The 18,691-nt window shown below is 34.1% G+C and overlaps 5 protein-coding genes across 5 annotated transcripts; 2 read left to right on the top strand and 3 right to left on the bottom strand.

The window, feature by feature from the left end:
- On the top strand, positions 907-2,189 carry LOC104777690 (myosin heavy chain kinase B-like). Its single transcript, XM_010501986.2, has one exon. The coding sequence runs from the start codon at positions 1,028-1,030 to the stop codon at positions 2,081-2,083; it is 1,056 nt and encodes a 351-aa protein (XP_010500288.1). The 5' UTR covers positions 907-1,027; the 3' UTR covers positions 2,084-2,189.
- On the bottom strand, positions 5,742-7,308 carry LOC104779185 (alkane hydroxylase MAH1). Its single transcript, XM_010503562.2, is given in 2 exon segments — positions 5,742-6,809; positions 6,811-7,308. Coding segments are annotated over 2 exon segments (1,566 nt in total).
- LOC104777692 (transmembrane protein 147) lies at positions 7,659-9,691 on the bottom strand. Its single transcript, XM_010501987.2, has 6 exons — positions 9,491-9,691; positions 9,165-9,234; positions 9,001-9,060; positions 8,618-8,732; positions 8,200-8,315; positions 7,659-8,120 (listed from the first exon to the last, which is right to left on the bottom strand). Exons 1-6 carry the CDS (start codon positions 9,565-9,567, stop codon positions 7,872-7,874), a joined length of 687 nt encoding a protein of 228 aa, XP_010500289.1. The 5' UTR covers positions 9,568-9,691; the 3' UTR covers positions 7,659-7,871.
- Positions 10,316-11,333, top strand: LOC104777693 (dof zinc finger protein DOF1.6-like). Its single transcript, XM_010501988.1, has one exon. The coding sequence runs from the start codon at positions 10,421-10,423 to the stop codon at positions 11,072-11,074; it is 654 nt and encodes a 217-aa protein (XP_010500290.1). The 5' UTR covers positions 10,316-10,420; the 3' UTR covers positions 11,075-11,333.
- Positions 14,939-17,809, bottom strand: LOC104777694 (lysine histidine transporter-like 8). Its single transcript, XM_010501989.2, has 5 exons — positions 17,349-17,809; positions 16,562-16,695; positions 15,999-16,426; positions 15,755-15,886; positions 14,939-15,598 (listed from the first exon to the last, which is right to left on the bottom strand). Exons 1-5 carry the CDS (start codon positions 17,723-17,725, stop codon positions 15,110-15,112), a joined length of 1,560 nt encoding a protein of 519 aa, XP_010500291.1. The 5' UTR covers positions 17,726-17,809; the 3' UTR covers positions 14,939-15,109.

The raw sequence follows: 18,691 nt of genomic DNA on the forward strand, positions 1-18,691 counted from the left end.
CAGTAACGCTCATCGTTACTCAAAATAATATATTTTAATTATTTTAATTAAATATTATTATATATTTAAATCATAAATGTGTAAAAAGAAAATTGACCAATCATACATTGGCTTATGTAAGAGGAACGATTCTTAAAATGCTTCCTAGAGAATCGCTTCTCACCTTTTTGTTTGCTTTTTGATTATTATTCTATTTTTAATTATGAGTATCTTTAAGAGTATCGATGACTAATGATGCTCTAAATTATGTAACTTTTTGTTGTGTTCCTAAAAGTTGTCTTGTCTGTTATTATCTTTTATGTGCACATAATTTAAGTGTATATATACGAATATGTACGCGCTAGGTTGTCGTTAATTTATATTTTTGACTTAGGATTGTATATGTACACTAATTGTTCTAATCTATGTCATATATATATATAAGCATAAGTAATAATTTGCAAATCTCATATTTACGCGCTAGGTTGTCGTTAATTAATTATGCATACACTATCCCAAAGAAGAGGATGCCTTACTATGTGCGATAACCCCCTAGCCTTATCATGCCCATCCTCAAATAGCACTTCTTGCTTAGCAAAATTGTTTCTTTTACTTAATCGACCAATGATAACTTCTAAACAGTTTAAAGTTTCCTTACAAAAAGTGAAATTCTGAAGACAAAGTCGTATCATATATTATACGTGCCATCTTATTATTAGCGGTCCCCCCACTTACTTTAAAATTTATGACGAAAAATATAAAACAATGTTATCATATATACACATACACTCATGATTCATTCCCTATATGGCTATATTTAGCAATATACGGACAACATTCACAAGGTTCACTTATGAAGATTATTTTAGTATAAAAAGTGGACAAAACAAAACGAAATTACAACATTAAACGTGTCATACTCCCATTGCTTTGCTACCTTCTTATAATGCAACCAACTGCCCTCAAACTCTTTCCTCTATGTCCGGAGTGTTTAGCTTTCTAAAACTCTAAAGAAACTAATCAGACGATCTAGATTTTACGACCATAAATGCCACGATCAGACCAGACTCGCGGATACTCGGATGGAGACAGCCTAGTCGGAGAGATTGTACGAGAAGAAGGCCACATTTACTCGTTAGCCGCAACTAATGATATTTTGTACACAGGATCGGATAATAATCACATTAGGGTTTGGAAAAACTTAAACGAGTTTAGTGGGTTTAAATCGAACAGCGGACTGGTTAAAGCGATAGTGATTAGTCGGGAGGAGAAGGTGTTCACGGGTCATCAAGACGGTAAGATCCGGGTTTGGAAAACCTCTTCCAAGAACCCGCGAGTGTACACACGCGCCGGGAGCTTGCCGGCTTTGAAAGACGTTTTGAAGAGTTCAGTGAAGCCGAGCAACTACGTGGAGGTGAGACGTCGTCGCACGGCGCTATGGATCAAGCATTCTGACGCCGTTTCGTGTTTGAGCTTAGTGGAAGATCAAGGACTCTTGTACTCGGCGTCATGGGATCGGACCGTAAAGGTTTGGCGTATCCATGACTTGAAATGCATCGAGTCCATCAAAGCTCACGACGATGCAGTGAACACGGTTGCAGCCGCGGAGAGCCTTGTGTTAACCGGCTCAGCCGATGGAACGGTAAAGGTCTGGAAACGTGAGATCAGAGGGACGCGTACGGCTCACTCTCTCGTCCAGACTTTGTTAAAGCAAGAATCAGCGGTTACGGCTTTGGTTGTAAGCCACGTGGCGGTTTACAGCGGTTCAAGCGAGGGAGCTGTGAACTATTGGGAGATGGGAGAGAAGAAAATCTTGAAACATTGTGGTGTTTTCAAGAAACATAGACTGGCCGTGCTCTGTCTCGCCGCCGCCGGGAAAATGTTGTTTAGTGGTGCGGCGGATAAGAAGATATGTGTGTGGAAGAGGGAAGGGAAGGTTCACACGTGTGTCTCTGTGTTAATCGGTCATACCGGACCGGTTAAGTGTTTGGCGGTGGTGGAGCCATCGGGAGGTGAAGAAGAAGAGGGAGGAGATGGGAGGTTGGTTGTGTATAGTGGGAGTCTTGACAAATCGGTCAAAGTTTGGAGGGTGCCACGTCATTAAATGTAGGATTTTATTCGGTTTATAAGAGATTTGGGGTTGTGTGTAGGTAAATAACAACAAAAAAACCAAGTCAAATGATGAATTATTATGAGGTTCGTAGAGTAGGTTGAATATGATATCTTTTAATAGTAACTTAATATCTTTATCTTTCTATACTAGTATTTTTGCTTAAAAAATTTTTTTGGAAAGTTTTTACATTGAATGTTATTTAATGTTTATATTTATATCCAAACAAATTTAGTTAATTTTCTCTACTACCTTTATAACCAAACACAATTAAAATATTTTAAATATCTATATATATAATGTTTTATAATTAATAAAGATATTTAGAAGATTTATTCCAAAAAAAAAAAATTATTCTCCTATCATCTCTTTTTGATTTTAAAATTTAAATGTAGTGAATTATTTTTCCTACATATATTGTGATTTGAATTTTTAAAAACAAACATATTAATATAAAAAATTTGTGTTCAACATATATATATAGTAAATTTACTGTATATCTTAAATTATAAAATTTTAAGAAATTTATAATTTATAACTAATAAATCTAAACTTAATAAAAAGTTTAAAATTATAAATATTTAAACATACAATATTAATTTTCAAAATTACACAAACGAGTTATATTACATGACAGGTTATATGACATTACAAGATTGAATTATAATACTAAAAAATAAACTATCAGTAATATGATATTTCAATACGGGTTAAATCATCATTTTAATATTTTAACAACACCAATATAAAATATGTCGAATCAAACTGATTTAAGTAAGATTGTAGTAAAGAAAAATTATTGTGTGGTATACCACGATTTATATATTAAATCACTAAAATTAACAAAATAATATATTAACAAAATTAGTATCAAAATAGTACATTAACAAAAAAAATAATTTACTCCGCGGTGTATCACGGGTTATAATCTAGTTATACATATATTATAAAGCTAGGGTTATTGTTTGAATATCAATAATATTATAAAGAAATTGTTATGCACTAGTTGAGACGATTAATCAAAAGATATAAGGAAGTATAGTGTTGGAGATTTTATTATTTCATGAACAAAAAATACTCTAGAAAAAAAAAAGTGTAAATACTAGCTAAATGTACTTAACCCCAAAGATGAAAAAACTTTAATAATCCGACTGATCAATGTTTCAACACTAATAAGAGAAAATGGTACTCTTCTAGAACTAGTTAGCTGCAAATAATTACGTGTAGTAACTTATAACGTATATCGGTATATATATGATCCCATAAGCTTGGTCGGATCATTCATTATATAAGACTTTTAATATTAATACGCCAAAAGTTTCACTATACGTTAACTATCATAGAGAATTCGAAAATGCGACAAATGTCACTTTAAAATTTATAGTTTAAAGGTAGAAACTGACGAGAAATTCGGAAAATCGACGTATCAATATTACAGTTACATGAAAGTGATGGGTGGTGGTTATCATCGCATTGTGACCGTCAATTATTATTTTTTGGTTATAAATAAATAAATTTTATTTTTTCTTTACGATAATGGTACGTTTTCTTGGCAATGTTTCTTTTGCTTTATTGTGATTCCTTTGTGCAAAAATGGAAACGAAGGTACGATCTACAAAAGAGCTATAAATGTGTCTATGTTTTAGCTCAATAAATGTGTAGGATCCACATAAACATGTTTGTGTATCCTCTTCTCAACGACCACTTCTTATTTAATCACCTCAGAGTTAAAGACCGTACTTTTGTTAGTGCCGATGTAACTATGTTCATTATCATTTTGATCGTGCACACTCTTCTCGTCACACAATGTAAAACTCTAAATAAATGTCGTATAGTAGCCAAAGCTACCTCTGGTTAAACCGGACCACTGGAATAGGTGATGGACTGATGGTTTGGTTAAAGAAACAGAATCGGATCAAATATAGTTGGTAAAGAGAGTTGAAATTAAATGATCGTCCATTGTGATAGAATTTTACTATGCTTTTGAGTGTTATTTGTATGTATGTATCATGTATGTAATTTAGCCTCATCTCCTACAGAATTGATATATTAATATACAGCTCCACTTCTAACTTTGTTATGAGTTTTAATATATTGAGATATCATATTTTTCGAGATATATCATATATGTATAGTTTATTTATATTTACAGTTTTAGGAGATACACAAATTAATTAGGTAAAATGACTTATGAAGTAACGCAATTTTTACGTGGCTAAGCACAGTTTGTTTGGGAACTTAATGTGTTTGGAGAAATGTGAGAAATTTCAACACTTTCGCAAAATGATGTACGGATTATTATATAAACTTCAAGGAACTGCGTGGAGATGGTTAAGCTTTTGATTAACTGAGGATTTTATAAAATTATTAAGCTTTTAATATCGCTATATATTCTGGTTCAATTTCACCACGAGCCAGTACCCTTTGGTGATTAACTCCAACTTTCTCATCATGAATTTAAATACGTAAGGTGAAAGTGAAGCAATCAAAGATTTAAGGCGAGTTCATAAACCGACTACGTCAACGATTAGTCGATCAATAAAGAGTGAAGCTGATGTCTCAATCAAATTGTTGGTTAAAAAAAAGCTTAGAAAAATGCAACTACATATGCCAAGACACACTTACAAGTCCCTTATAAGACCTATATATATAACACACCAACAAGCCGGTCAGAAATACACTACTTACAAACAAATCGACTGAAAATCTATGCAAATCGGCTATATCATTGGAAGAAGTCTGTTGGATATAAGTTTGTCGGACAACCTAATCAGCCTGTTGAGTGTGCAACCAAAAGAAAACAGTCAAGAAAAAGAGTAAAAGAGGATACATTGCAAAAAAAAGATTTATATGCAAGAGAAATACAAGATTACTAGTAATAAAAACGGAAGACATACGCTACAAAGTCAGAAATCTTAACAGAATCCTTACATAGGAATTTATAATAATCTTCAATTAAATTTACAATATTTTGTAACTCTTCAATTATATAATTAAATGTAGTATACTTCAAACTTTGTTCCTAAAGTTTTCTCTCTATAATTAAGCTGGTTAGAAAGACAAGGCTCGGTTTCAAACATTATTTCACAGCCTTAAATTTTCCACAACAAGAATAAACAAGACCAACAGATTCTACTGCGATGAGTCGTGACTAATATCCAAATGATCAAAATAAAAACTATAAACTCTAGCTTAAATTTCAAAAAATTTCAAGTTTAACAACATACCCAAGCAATAACCAAACCCATTAAATATAGCAACCAAAACCAAGATGATGATTACAGATACCGAAAGTACAGCGATTAATTACAACTATGAGCTAGAGCTGAAATATTGTTAAATATAAATGATATGAATTTGTCCGGATCAGCATTAGAATGACAAGTCTTTGATAACTTGTGTAGCAATTTAATTACGAATACAATATATCATTTTCTAAAATTTTAGTATTTCTTAAATTACGGTAATGCGAAAGGGGCTAATATAATACAAGTTAGACCAATCGGTAAATAAATCAGCTTCAAGCTGAAATTTAAGGTTGAAAAATGAAAAATACATTCCAGAAATCACAAATCATCAATTACCATTTGTCTTAGATCATTCTATATTTCTATGTGATTAAAATAAATAAATAAAAACCAGCTTGACTATTTTACTCCAAGCTGGAACATTTCTTAGTAATTGTGACTTTAAGCCCTTACTTCATGTGAAGAATGAGACCAAGTTTTGGCTCAATCTTTTGTCCACTAACGACCTTAATCTCATAGTTTTGTAATATTTTGACGATCACTGTCTTCATCAAAGTCATGGCCAAATTCTTACCGAGACATGTTCTTGGGCCGGCATTGAACTATAAGAACTTGTAAGAAGGCTCATGTATCAACCCTCCTGTCTCCGAAATTCATCTCTCTTGCTTGAACTCCATTGCAACTTCGCCCCATACGGTTTTCATTCTCCCCATCGCGATAAAGATCATAATATTGATATTTTCTTAAACTTTGTGTCCACTTGGAAGTACATCTTCTTTGATTGGAGACTTGCGTTCGAATGGAATTGGTGGGTAGAGCCTCATTGATTCACTCAATGCGCACTGTAAGTACACCAACTTGTTCAAGTACGATGACATGTCTTGGTCATTTCGAGTTCTTGGTAGATTTGTGTTGATCTCTTGGAGAATCTTGGTTAACACGTTAGGGTTTTCAGACATATTCCAGAAGAACCAAGTGAGTGCAGAGGCCGTGGAGTCTCTCCCAGCAGCCACGAAACCTACTGTGAAGTCTCTGAGGAACTTATCATCACCAGGGTTCAAAAGCTCGTACTTGGTTGCATCAAGCATTATGTGAGATGTCAAAAGATCCTCACTTTCTCCATTGGTGTTGTGAGTAACCCCTTGTGATCTTAGCTCTTCTCTCTTCGCTGCTATAAATTTGTCACAAACACGATCAAGAGTGGCATGAGCTTTCAATAACGTCTTATCTGTTCCGATTCCAATCCATTTTTGTAGCTTCTACACGAACCTTGGTGTGATATGCCTATGCACAATCGCATCTCCCACGTCATCAAGAGCTTTGGAAAACTCAGCCTCTGTCATTTCAATGGAGAGACTTCTAGGATCGGAACCGGTTTTAAAATTGAAGGTGATATCGAACATGAATCTCTGGAACACATCTTGCAAGTCCACAACCATCTCTTCATCTGTAAAGTGATTGAAAAGAGGTAAAAATCCCGTCCTTGAGTTTGGTTTTCGTGGTACTTGCTGAGAAGTTTTGGTACCTTTGATGATTGAATATAGTCTGAGCTGCGTTCCTCCAATTCCTCCATAGCTCCGAGTCCGAATTAATGATCCCGTCTCCAAAAGCTTCAAAGATTTCGTGGAATATAGGACCTTTGACGTAGTTTTAGAAGTTTGAGCTCATTATATGATGAACATTAGCTGGATCAACCGTGACTAATAAATCCATTCCAACGAACCATGGTCCCTTGAATTGAAAATTCAAGTTGGAGTTCTCGAGAATCTCTACGCTGCAGTCATAGATGCATTGGAGCCTCAAGAGCCCACCGGGAAGCATACCAAGTACCGGCCAGTTCCAAGGGTACCTTCCAAGGGTTTTCTTGATGAGTACGTAACTTAAATTAGGTTTATTGACGAGGAAGTGATAGAAGATAATGAGAAAGCGAAGTAAATATATGAATGCTTCTAATAACCCTATTGAAGCCATTAGTGAGAAGGGTTGTGTTTATGTACATAGAGAAGAAGAAGGAAATCGATTTTATACACACAACACTCGTAGTACAAAGTCAACCAGACGAATTAAAAAGTCTATTGTTGCGTTACATTTGAATTCCAAGAGAGACATCTTTGGATTCACACTAAAGATACGTTTGAAAAATAGGTTATTCTAACTAAGAACATATAAGGATTCTTGTTGAAGATTAATTGGCTACCGTCTCCTATAAACAAGGAGCACAGCGCAACGTAACTTATTCTATGCTTTATGCCACAGTTTAGCAACAGATTTGCAAGACTAATTTTTGTTCATACATCAATAATTTTCAGGATAAGCATTAGTATTGTGATTTTAAGTCCATTCTTGAACGAATGAAACTGCCCAGATCAATAATTTAAGGATAAGATGGTTCAATATTCTTCTACAAATAAAGGTCAAAGTTTCATGAAACTGAGTCCTGCGAGAAAAACAAGGCAAGTATGTCCGCAAGAGTTTCCCGTTAACAAAAAGCTCTGCCTAAGAGCAGTTGAAGTGTGTCTTGCAGGGAAGTGGAATCACAAAGACGGTCGCTGACAGAGGATGAAGAGTTGACAACTGATGAAAGCCATTACCAAAGAAGTCACCAGCTCAAACCCAACAATTTTCGGGAAATGCCATCCCATGACTCTCTTTAGATAGCTTGTGATCGAAGGCATGGTTGCGATGATCACTGCACATGTGTATATGATGGGGATCAGACTCTTCGGCTTGTTCTTGCGTAGCCACATCAACGAACCTAGCGCAGCTAAAGATATTGTGAACACCTGAATTTGACACAAGAGTTTGATAGAAGTAAGAAACAATTACAGATGGATCATTCTATAAGTTAAAAATTGTATATACCAGATTCGCATTGGCTTCAAGCCCTTGCAATACATAATCCCAAGTGAACTCCAGTCCTCGAGCGCCAACCCAAAGAGGTGCCAACCTGTGCAAAACAGAATCCGCGAATGCCCATCCTGATGATGTGACAGATCATTAGGGGAAATCTAAAAATGGTTTAAACTTGAAAGGTCCAATAGAAATTAGTCATGATGATCACTGATAAACATTATGTGATGCAGAAACTCATTGAGAGAAGTCTAGAAATGGTTGAATGCTCCAATGGAATTTTGACATGGAAATTTCTCCTTCAGTAATCATAAAAGAATAGTTTATTTTCTATATACCAGACCACCATCAAATCATCGAGTTTTAACATGTATATAGAATGTTACATCCGAAGCTAACAATATTAGTGTAGCAGCAGAGATCCACTTACCAAGTCCAACAGCCTGAAACTTATGGTTTTGGGAGATGTTCCTGTGTGTCAATTGGGCCAGAGCATAATATAGACCAGCAACATCAATGAAGCCAATCATTGCTTTCAATGCTTCCTAATACAAGGGAGATTAAACCCGTGCTTAGTCATCTAGATTGTAACATAACAAAACAAGCTAAGCAGTTACAGTAGAAGTTGATAGCAAAAAGAAATTCAACAATGTGCATCTATATAATAAGAAAAGATAAGTCTGGTTAACATTGTATTATTTGCATATCATTTTACTTAAGAGTAGCAATCTTTCAACAGAGAAATAAACAACAGACTCATTAAAACAAGTGTGAGTGCTACAGTGATCTTAGCTTAGCTACAAGTAAAAATACCTGGTATGGGTCAAATACTTCAGACTCAGATACTTGCAGAAAAGTTGCCAAACAAACAAGCTGCCACGAAAAAACAACCCAATGAGCTGAGAATTAAGTTGCAGTTGCAGATACAAATCAAACAAAGGAAAGATTTGCACAAAGATTGTATACAGTTGACTAACCTTAACCAAAGCAGTAGCAAGGTAAACAACAGCAGCCTTCACGGAGGTTCCAAGTGTGTCATATTCAGATCTGCAGATTCACTTTCCGATTAGAAACTACAATACCAAAACTTATAACTCTCTAATCCTAAATTCAATTTGGGAATTCTCAGTTCCGCAGAAGCTCATACTAAACCTTAAGATTCTAGATCACGAAGTTTAGAAGTAAGCGATTAAGCATATGCGCAAGAGGATCTAGATACAATCTTAGATTAGGTATGAATAAACTAAGAGATACTAAAATTTGAAACCACAGATCGAGAAAAAAGGAGAGGATTTGTTCATACAAAGGAGTGGCAGAGTAGTAGACGGCATGAGGACCGAATGTGAGAATCGCACAGTTGAAGAAGTGAAAAAGCGTCATCGTCTCTCTTTGTGACACAAAATCGGGAGCTACACGAGTCCGGCGACGCAAAAGACGACGACCACCACGACGTGAAGCTGTGAAATTGAAGAAGAAGAGGTTTGGTTTAGCTGAGAAAATCTGAAAAATCTGATGGGATCAACAAAAGTCTTAATGGGTTCCGAATTGGGTCTCTCTATTGGGCCGCGCAATTTTTAGTCATAGATATGGTTATGTAAGGTTATATGATGATGTTTATCATTTGATAAATCCATACTGTATTTGATTTCTTTGTGGTAAAATTATATTTGAACTTTTTTTCTTCTGAAATTATAAGTTCATATGAATGCTTATGCATTTTCTCATATTTGATATATGTATTCCTCTCTTTTTAAATTATAATATTTTCTTAAAATTTTAAATATAGTTTGAGCTTTTCGAATTTTTTTTCTTAAGTTGATGGTAGTATTTTGACTATCTAGTAATCTTATAAACGACTAAACCCGTTTTAGATTGTCTCTATCCTGATTAAATATTGTAGGTGCAAAATTTCAGACTATTTAAGTGTATTGTTATGAAGGAATTGACCCTAAACAAAAATCAAATTATAAATTGTATCCAAAATCCACTAGCAACCATTTTTCAATTAATCTATCAACTAAAAGTTTAAAACTTTCAAAATTAAAAAGAACAAATAAAAATGATACTAAATATATCAAAAGAGTAACTGAAGAAACGTCAAAGGCCTCTCTAATTCTCTATATAAAAACCACAACACCACTCTCACAACATCCCCTTCTCTTTCGCTATCTCTCTTCTTCCTTCTCTCCCAATTAAAACTTCTCTGTCGTTTTCTCATAAACCTCAACTTATAATGCCGTCTGAACCAAACCAGACCCGACCCACCAGAGTTCATGCTTCAACGGCGGCTTACCCACCGCCAAATCTGGCCGAGCCTCTCCCCTGTCCTCGCTGCAATTCCAACACCACCAAGTTTTGTTACTACAACAACTACAACCTCGCTCAGCCTCGTTACTTCTGCAAATCTTGCCGCCGTTACTGGACTCAAGGTGGTACACTCCGTGACGTCCCCGTCGGCGGTGGAACTCGCCGTAGCTCCTCGAAACGCCACCGCTCTTTCTCCTCCACCGCAACCTCCTCTTCTTCTTCCTCTTCCGTCATCACCACAACGACACAAGAACCAGCCACGACTGAAGCGAGCCAGACGAAGGGTAGTAGTAGTAGTAGTAACGTAATCTCAGGTCATGGAGGATTTGCTTCTCTGTTGGGTTTAGGAAGTGGAAGCGGCGGGTCGGACTACGAGTTCGGGTACGGTTCCGGGTACGGGCTTGAGGAGATGAGTCTTGGCTACCTTGGAGGTTCCACCGGAGGAGGAGGAGAGATTCCGGTGGTGGACGTTGGCAGTGACACGTGGCGGTTGGGGGAGGTTGAAGGTAAAAGTGGAGGAGGAGACAGTTTGATATGGCCTGGTCTTGAGATCTCAATGCAAAGCAACCATGTTAAGTGAAAGTGAAACCGTTTCTGAATCCTTGTCTTCTTCCTCTGTTCTGTTCTTTGTTTGTTTCTCTTTTGGATTTTTCTGTTTGTTTTTTTTTTTTTTGTATGTCCTAGAAAGAAGAGCAAAAGAACACAAATTGAAGCAAAATGTTTTTTTTTTTCTTTTTTAGTTTTTGAGGTCCAACAATGGTGGTGGTATGTAAATCCTCTGTTTCTCTGACGAACATATTGGAATGGACTTTTAAGTTATAAAAAAAAAGCTTTTTTTGGTTGGTTAAAATTTGAAACGGTATAGTCAAAAACTCAAACTAGTAGAGAGCATAAAAGTCCGAAAAGGAAAAAAGTACAGAAGTGTACTGTTACAGAAGTGAGTAAGAGATAATCTGTTGATTTCGTCTTTGAAATGAGGAAACTGCGTTGAACTTTGTTTTGTTTTTATTAGATGTTATCACTTATCAATAACAACATTGTTCATTTGCAGTGTCAAAGATTTGGTATATCAAATCATGTGAGTCTAGTGATGTTAGAGATATTATTGATACATGATAAGTTTGATGAAGACACATTTTTACTATTTGAGTTTTGTTATTGTAACTGTAGATTATGGTGTACTTATCAGGGCTGAACTCTTAGTCTTTTTTTATCAAACTTTTTCTACTCGAGTGTACAGTTAGTTACAATAGAATAGGGATTATAGCTAATAGATACTGTCACTTAGTCTCCTATTGTGGTCAAAGCCAAAAACAAACTGTGCTGAGTAACATTATGAGTTTATGACCCAAAGGACAGATGAGAAAATAATGCTTAGGTTTGTTACCAACTAAAATTAACTTTAGCCAACATAAAAAAATCAATCAACGTTGCGTGATCAGCTCCATTTGATTGTACATTAAATTATATAGTAATTTTGTTCCAGTCGATTTTTAATCTTTCTTTTTTGTTTGTTTTGATTTTTTTTAAAATAGTGAATGCGAAGTACAAATTAATCCACATATCAGTAATAATCTGGTTGGTGCTCTACTGGTATTGAAGCGTAAATCAACTGAGATATCCTCATTTTTTTTTTTGTCAACTATTGGGGCACAACAGGTCGACCCATTAGCCAAATCTTGATCCCTGATGCGATGGTGCCTTTTGCATTAAGTACTTACCATTGACCACTGCACTAAGGTTACTTCATATATCCTCATTCTTTTTACTTGCCGATTTGGTTTAGGTTAAAATTTTGGGAGGTTAAGGCGCACACACACATTACCATTACGGACTTTTTATTTTGCTTAAAGATGGAACTTGAACTAAGGGACTTAGAAATCTCAACCCATAGAAGGTCCTATGAAGAGCCACTAATTTTCTTTGATCCAAAATTAACTATGAGTTTATATGGAATACAATCTGTTTGACAAAAAAAAAAGGAATACAATCTAATATGTACTAATAAAAAGTTGGAGCTCTAAGCTCCTAAAGGCGTCCACATAGGATTTTAAACTTCCAACTGTGATTAGACACTTCACTAATTAACATTTTTAAAAATCTCTAGAATTTTCTATATTAAGAATTATTTAAAACAACCAATCAGGATTTGACATGTAATTTATTAACATTTTTTAAATTTCCAGAATTTTTTAGAAAAAGGAAAATTTTAAATTTATGGAAATAAAAGAACTATGCACAATATCTTTTTAGACAATGATTCAGAACCAGTATAAATAAGATTAATATGCTTCCAACAACGAATGAGCAGGAAAGCTTGATTTATCAGGCGTCCAAGTTTAAATATTGAAACTTTTAAAAGTTCTTAGCTTTTAAAAAGTTTTTAAATATGATAATTTTTAAAATTTAAAAGTTTAAAATATTATAAATATTGAAACTTTTTAAAAGGTTCAAAATTTATATTTCGAAACCTTTTAAAAGTTTAAATATTATAAATATTTATGTAAAACATAAATTATCTTATTTATCTACATTTGGGCTTTTTATTTCTTATGAGCTGTAAAACATATTTTTGTGTATGATTTTATAGATTAGTTGATATTTTTTCATTAATTTTTTATTTTTTATCTTATTTTTTATTTTTATGAGAAAAGAAATGATTTTGTTTTTGGAGTTTGATGGATTAAGTTGTGTGGTAGTCTAAAAAAAAGTTTTTTTTTAGTGGAAGAAAGTAAAGAAGTTGACGAGGATGAAGAAGAAAAAGAGTATAACGATGAATCAGACGGTAAAAGTAATGATGACGATTACCACAAAATTTGACAATAGAAATGATAAGAAAGAATATGAAGAATAAGAAAACATTAAATAAAAAACACGAAAACATAGGTGGTAGCAATCAATTAAATATGAAAACGAATTAAATTCATGATGATAAAATTGTTTTGTTTTTCTGGTGGTCAAAGAAATGGTTTAGGATATGTGAGGTCATCAGTTTAATTCGCCTCGCCTGGATGTCGAGTTAAATTTATGATTTTTTTTATTAGATTTGATTTTATAAAACAACTGATTTTTATATTTCAAAAATTGTGTATCTGAAATTTAATTTTTTCCTTAATACTAATTTAAATTTTTATAAGATAATATTTTACTACCGTCATCAATCATATATAGTTTTCATCAAAATATATTAAATATACCCATGCGCTAGGTTCAAAACCTAGTAGTAGAAAAAGTTATCAATACTTCGCAAGGTGTGGATTAAATATGTAATGTTCAAACATTGCATGTAGTTTCTCATATCGTTATAAGCTTTTTTATTATTTTTATATAAAATAGTTTGTTTATTTATTTCAAAAAGAGGAAAATTTATCGATTAAGAATTAACTTTGATAGTCCATTCAAATTAAAAGTGTAATCTATTATTTAAGAACTCAAACTGCAAAAAAACTACTTCTCAAAGTAGTATGTGTATTTGTTGACATATATATTCAAACCAAAACATTAGTTTCTTTCCACATGCATTACTATATAGAACACAGTAATCGCAACGTAGTTGAGTCTTTATTGTATTCGAAAACATATATTAAGGATGTGGTGGCATGCCATCGTAAGATCATTACAAAATCTAAAGTGTTAACACTGGAAGTGGGAATCATTGACCTCCAATTGTCAAATTAAATTAGAGTCATCATGAGTCTTGAATCATTTGCTAGAAAACAAGAAGATTCAATCTTCGAAAGAATGTTTATTTTTGATCCAAAGGTTGTCTATATTAATAACCAACCACCCAACATTTTTGTTATCCTTTTTGAAAATGCAACCACCCAACATTTGTTTATCAATTTCCATAATTACACAACTATGATGCCGTTTCCCAATTTTGTAGCTTCTCACATCATTGTCTCTCAGCATGTGTGTTGTGACTTCTCTCGTCTTATCCCTACATCAATTATTATTATGCTCATCTGATATTTTTTGTCTTCTATGAGATCCATATATAGTTTTATGATTTCAAACTTTGATTACCAAATGAACCAAATGAATTAAAGAAGAAGAAACAATTATCAAAATTAATACTAGTATAAATCAGCAAAAGATAGAAATAATTTAATAATAAGCTTTAATGTTGTTATATATATATATATATATATATATATATATATTTTATCAATTCTTGTTTTTAAAGAGTTTTAGTTAAACTTGGTTGTTGAAAACTGAAAAGCTTTCTGCAACAAGGTTTTCAAAGATAAGAATCATAAGATACACATACATAGGTTCATCGCCTGAAATAATTATTTTTCCCAAGCGTGCTTATTTTGTTGTTAAAGATAAAAAACACATGCCAAATTTTACTAGGTGCTCATTTTGTGAAAAAAATATGCAGCACTTCAGTTATTTAAATCTTTAATCACAAACAAAGAGTTTCCACTTCAACCACTCGTGATACTTCAAAAATCCAAATTCTATATACTGAATAAAAGCTTACTGAATATAATACACATTACATTGATCAAACTTCAGAATACATAAAAGCACTCTTAAACAAAACACATACAATACAAAATCTCTTAAAACTTCAAACATGCCAACCAAACAAAACATATGCTATTACTACTTAGTTAGGTGGCTTGAAGAACTTGAGCTTAAGTCCATTTGTAACCATACTCCAGATCCCACCAATTGAGAATGCCAAGCTGAATGCAACTCCCAACCAACCCAAACCCCAGTGGAAATACCAATTGAAACTGTATTTCGCTGGTTTCTTAATCAATACCCACATGAAGCAAGGATAAGCAAAGGTGACAGGTAGCGTGAGTCCACCGAGCAAACCCGCGAGACTAGACAGGAAAGGGAGAGCAACACCGATGAAAAAAGAGACAAAGCCGAAAAAAACTCGGAAACCTGATCTGACCCATATCGAACAAGGTTTGTTGGTTCGGCTTGTGTAGCCAGCCTCAAAACTGTCAAAGGCGGGCATCGAGTATATCTGAAAGCTGCTCAGACAGCTGAAGACAACTAGTAGAAATGCTGTCGCTAACAAGCCTCTTGGAATGTCATGAATATGGAATGCATATAAAGCAGCAAGCATACCTCCTGAAGGCATCTGAATGACCAAGGAAAATTTTCATAAACCATAACTTCTTTAATACATTTTGCTAAACAAAACTGAGGTCAGACTAGATTTCACAAACCAAAACTGAACCAAACATCAGACTAGACTTCCTTAATTGACAATACATATATAGTAAGTGGAACTTACAAGGTTCCCATAAGCCCAAAAGCCTCCAATGGAGATTGGAAAGATACACAGAGCAATGAAGAAGTAAGAAATCTTGGCTCCTCTCCACATTGGTACATGAGCTGGATGCTTAAACGTAGATGGCATTGTCGACTACAAATATTTTCAAAACTTAGAATGAATCACAAGTACTCAAATATGTGCATTATCTATAAACAGAAACCCTATAAAAAAATCTATAAACAGAAACATTTTGCATTATTACCTGAATTTCCAAAACCAAGTTGTGACCTCTAAAGGCAAAAGCTATAATGCCAAGAGCATTCAAAACCGCGAAGAGCGAACCAGAAGTTGAAGGCATAGAAAGAGGCTCGTATGAGATAGTGGCTGGTCTTGGTTGGCTCACAGAGAGAACCCAAACCATTGTGGAATAAGTTATTGCTGTCACTGCTCCTATCAAGGAGAGTCCCGCGATCGAATTGAGGTTTGGAAGCTGTGACAGAACGATGCATAGAGATGTAAACACCAAATACCATTCGACTGTTGTCAAAGGGTTGGAGGTGCAAAGTGGACCGCAAACTATTTGGAAGAAGAGTTTCATTGTCTCTCCACCGATCAGAATCAGCGCTGTCGCGGTTCCTGCTGATAAGTAAACCGTGGGAAACAGTGCAAGCCAAACTCCCAACCTTTCTCCTGTTTTAAATCAAGAATCCAAGACTTAAGTAATAGAAGGACACAAAGTTAGTGTCACATTTTGGTTCCTTCTTATAGAGACATATACATATATAGTAGACGCCTTAAATGTTCAATTCAATTTTATCATTTTACCAAATGCAGCTTGTGCAAGCTCGACATATCGATTGTAGCGCTTCCCGGGGACAGCTTCGTGTAACTGAACTAGAATCCACAGTGTGTATAGTTGCCAACAATAGGCTATTGTCAAAGAGAGTATTCCCCAACTCCTGTGACAACAATAATTCACTTCTTCAAGTTAGAAACAATCATATGCATCATCTTAAATAACAATCTGACTTGATCCATCACTAAGCTGAAATACTCAACCTAAAAGCCATAACAAGTTATATATAGGCTTCAAATGTTTAAACTTGTAACAATAATAGTGTAACACATAAATATTTATCTTTTTTGTACATATGTACCTACTTATACCAGGAAATAAAAAAGGAGAATAAAAGTATATAATAAATGTAAATTTTGCCGGAAGTTAACAAGAAACAAAATCAATGATAAAGGAGGGCACTGACTTAATCTAAATTAAAGCAAAAAAGTATGTCTGTGAGTAGCCACATGTGTAATGATGGAAGCATGAGATGAAAGAAAATATCTACTGCAAAAATATTGATATGTTTTCAAAGTTAAAAAGTAAATTAGTCCATATACTAATATTATTTCCGACAAGAAAAAAAAAACAATTTGATTTGTGCCCAAACAATAACATGTAAAGTGAACCCTGAAATTGGATCTGAACACCAAAGAGAGTTGAACCAACCCTCGCCGTTCACTAGAAAAAATAATCTGAAAAGACTAAACACAAACTTCAAGAAGAAAAAAAACTCAAAAACAAGAAAGAGAATCAAGAAAACGCAAAACGCACCAGCCAAGAAACGCAAACGCGACGGGAAGAACAAGGGCTTGGAAACCAACACCAGCGTTCAGATTGTGAAACGCAGCGTAGTGAGCGTTTCCATTACGAGACTCAGTGATTGGGAGCCAAGCGTCTTGTGGGTTAAGCTTAGTGAGGTGACCAACATCTTCAAGATACCCTTTCATGTTGACAAGAACTCGTTTCATAGGTGTACCAATCGGGCTCAAGAACCTCGGAGATATGAAAGAGGTTGGTGTCCATGTCGCCGACGATGGTTTGGTGGCCGGACGAGGTGATCTTTGTCCCGAGGGAGTAAGAATCTCCGGTGTTGAAACTCGTGGTGTGGCTGGTATTGATATTAGCTCTGTCTCGGGTCTTTCGTCCATTGGAGAGCAGGTCAAGAGTGCTAGAAGAAATGATGTTTTGGTTTTGTGTCTTTTTTTTTTTTTACTCACTATCACTCTCTCACTCCCCCTATTTAGAGGGGATTTATTTGCCTTTTATGTTTTTAAGGACAACTTTATTGGTATTGAAACAAATTTTTATTTAGATACAAAAAGATGATAAACTAAGTAACAAAGGTACATTATTTACTGTTTCATAATATAGAATGTTTTAGAGAGATTTTTTGTTTCATAATATAAGATGTTTTCAAGTTTCTATGCAACTTTTTAGTTAAGTTAATATTATTTAATATGCAGTATTGTTTTTGATTGGTTGAACTTTTAAAAAGTAAACACTTTTTAATCTGCGTGCTTTTGTTAAAACATCTTATATTTTGAAACGGAGGGACATAGTTATTTATAAACAATTTTTTTGTAATATTCGGATGAAAATAGCCTTCAATTCAATACAAAAGTTCTGACCATAGGTTTGACCAATGAGTATATGATAGTGGGGTCAAATTTTGAACATTATGACCAATTTGTTTTTTTTTCTTCTATCAAAAATATTCAAATCTAGTATTTCAGTTCGGTCCTAGTCAAAATAATATATATCTTAGTTAAAAAAAGAAAATTGAAATAAGTAACTGGAAAATGGGGAGAATTCAAGACTAACCAAAATTTTCAAACTTCACATTTGTATCCTACACAATTTAATACAATGATGGAATCTCATTGACTATAATCTTAAGAAAAATAACTAGACTAACACCCTATGACTAATATTATTCTAATAACTAGATTACTAATATGAATCTTTTTTTTTTGTTGCTAAAAGACTCTTAACCTTGTATTTAGTATTTTATTAATGATTGCTACTTTGAATTAATATTTACCTATATATATATATGTGTTTTTGCCAACAAATATATATCTATCATTTTTTTTATCTTAACATTGAGCCACAAT

This window comes from Camelina sativa, chromosome 3 (genome assembly GCF_000633955.1).
Source record: "Camelina sativa cultivar DH55 chromosome 3, Cs, whole genome shotgun sequence".
NCBI lineage: Eukaryota > Viridiplantae > Streptophyta > Magnoliopsida > Brassicales > Brassicaceae > Camelina > Camelina sativa.

Bases quoted from the DNA above. Each gene is read 5' to 3' on its own strand.
- LOC104777690 (XM_010501986.2), top strand. From the start codon at position 1,028: ATGCCACGATCAGACCAGACTCGCGGATACTCGGATGGAGACAGCCTA.
- LOC104777692 (XM_010501987.2), bottom strand. From the start codon at position 9,567: ATGACGCTTTTTCACTTCTTCAACTGTGCGATTCTCACATTCGGTCCT. The intron at 9,061-9,164 runs GTTAGTCAACTG...TTTTCGTGGCAG, and splicing joins TTGCTACTGCTTTGGTTAAG to CTTGTTTGTTTGGCAACTTT. The intron at 8,316-8,617 runs GTAAGTGGATCT...TCACATCATCAG, and splicing joins GTTTCAGGCTGTTGGACTTG to GATGGGCATTCGCGGATTCT.
- LOC104777693 (XM_010501988.1), top strand. From the start codon at position 10,421: ATGCCGTCTGAACCAAACCAGACCCGACCCACCAGAGTTCATGCTTCA.
- LOC104777694 (XM_010501989.2), bottom strand. From the start codon at position 17,725: ATGGACGAAAGACCCGAGACAGAGCTAATATCAATACCAGCCACACCA. The intron at 15,887-15,998 runs GTAATAATGCAA...AAATATTTGTAG, and splicing joins ACTTGGTTTTGGAAATTCAG to TCGACAATGCCATCTACGTT. The intron at 15,599-15,754 runs GTAAGTTCCACT...TTGGTCATTCAG, and splicing joins TTTGGGCTTATGGGAACCTT to ATGCCTTCAGGAGGTATGCT.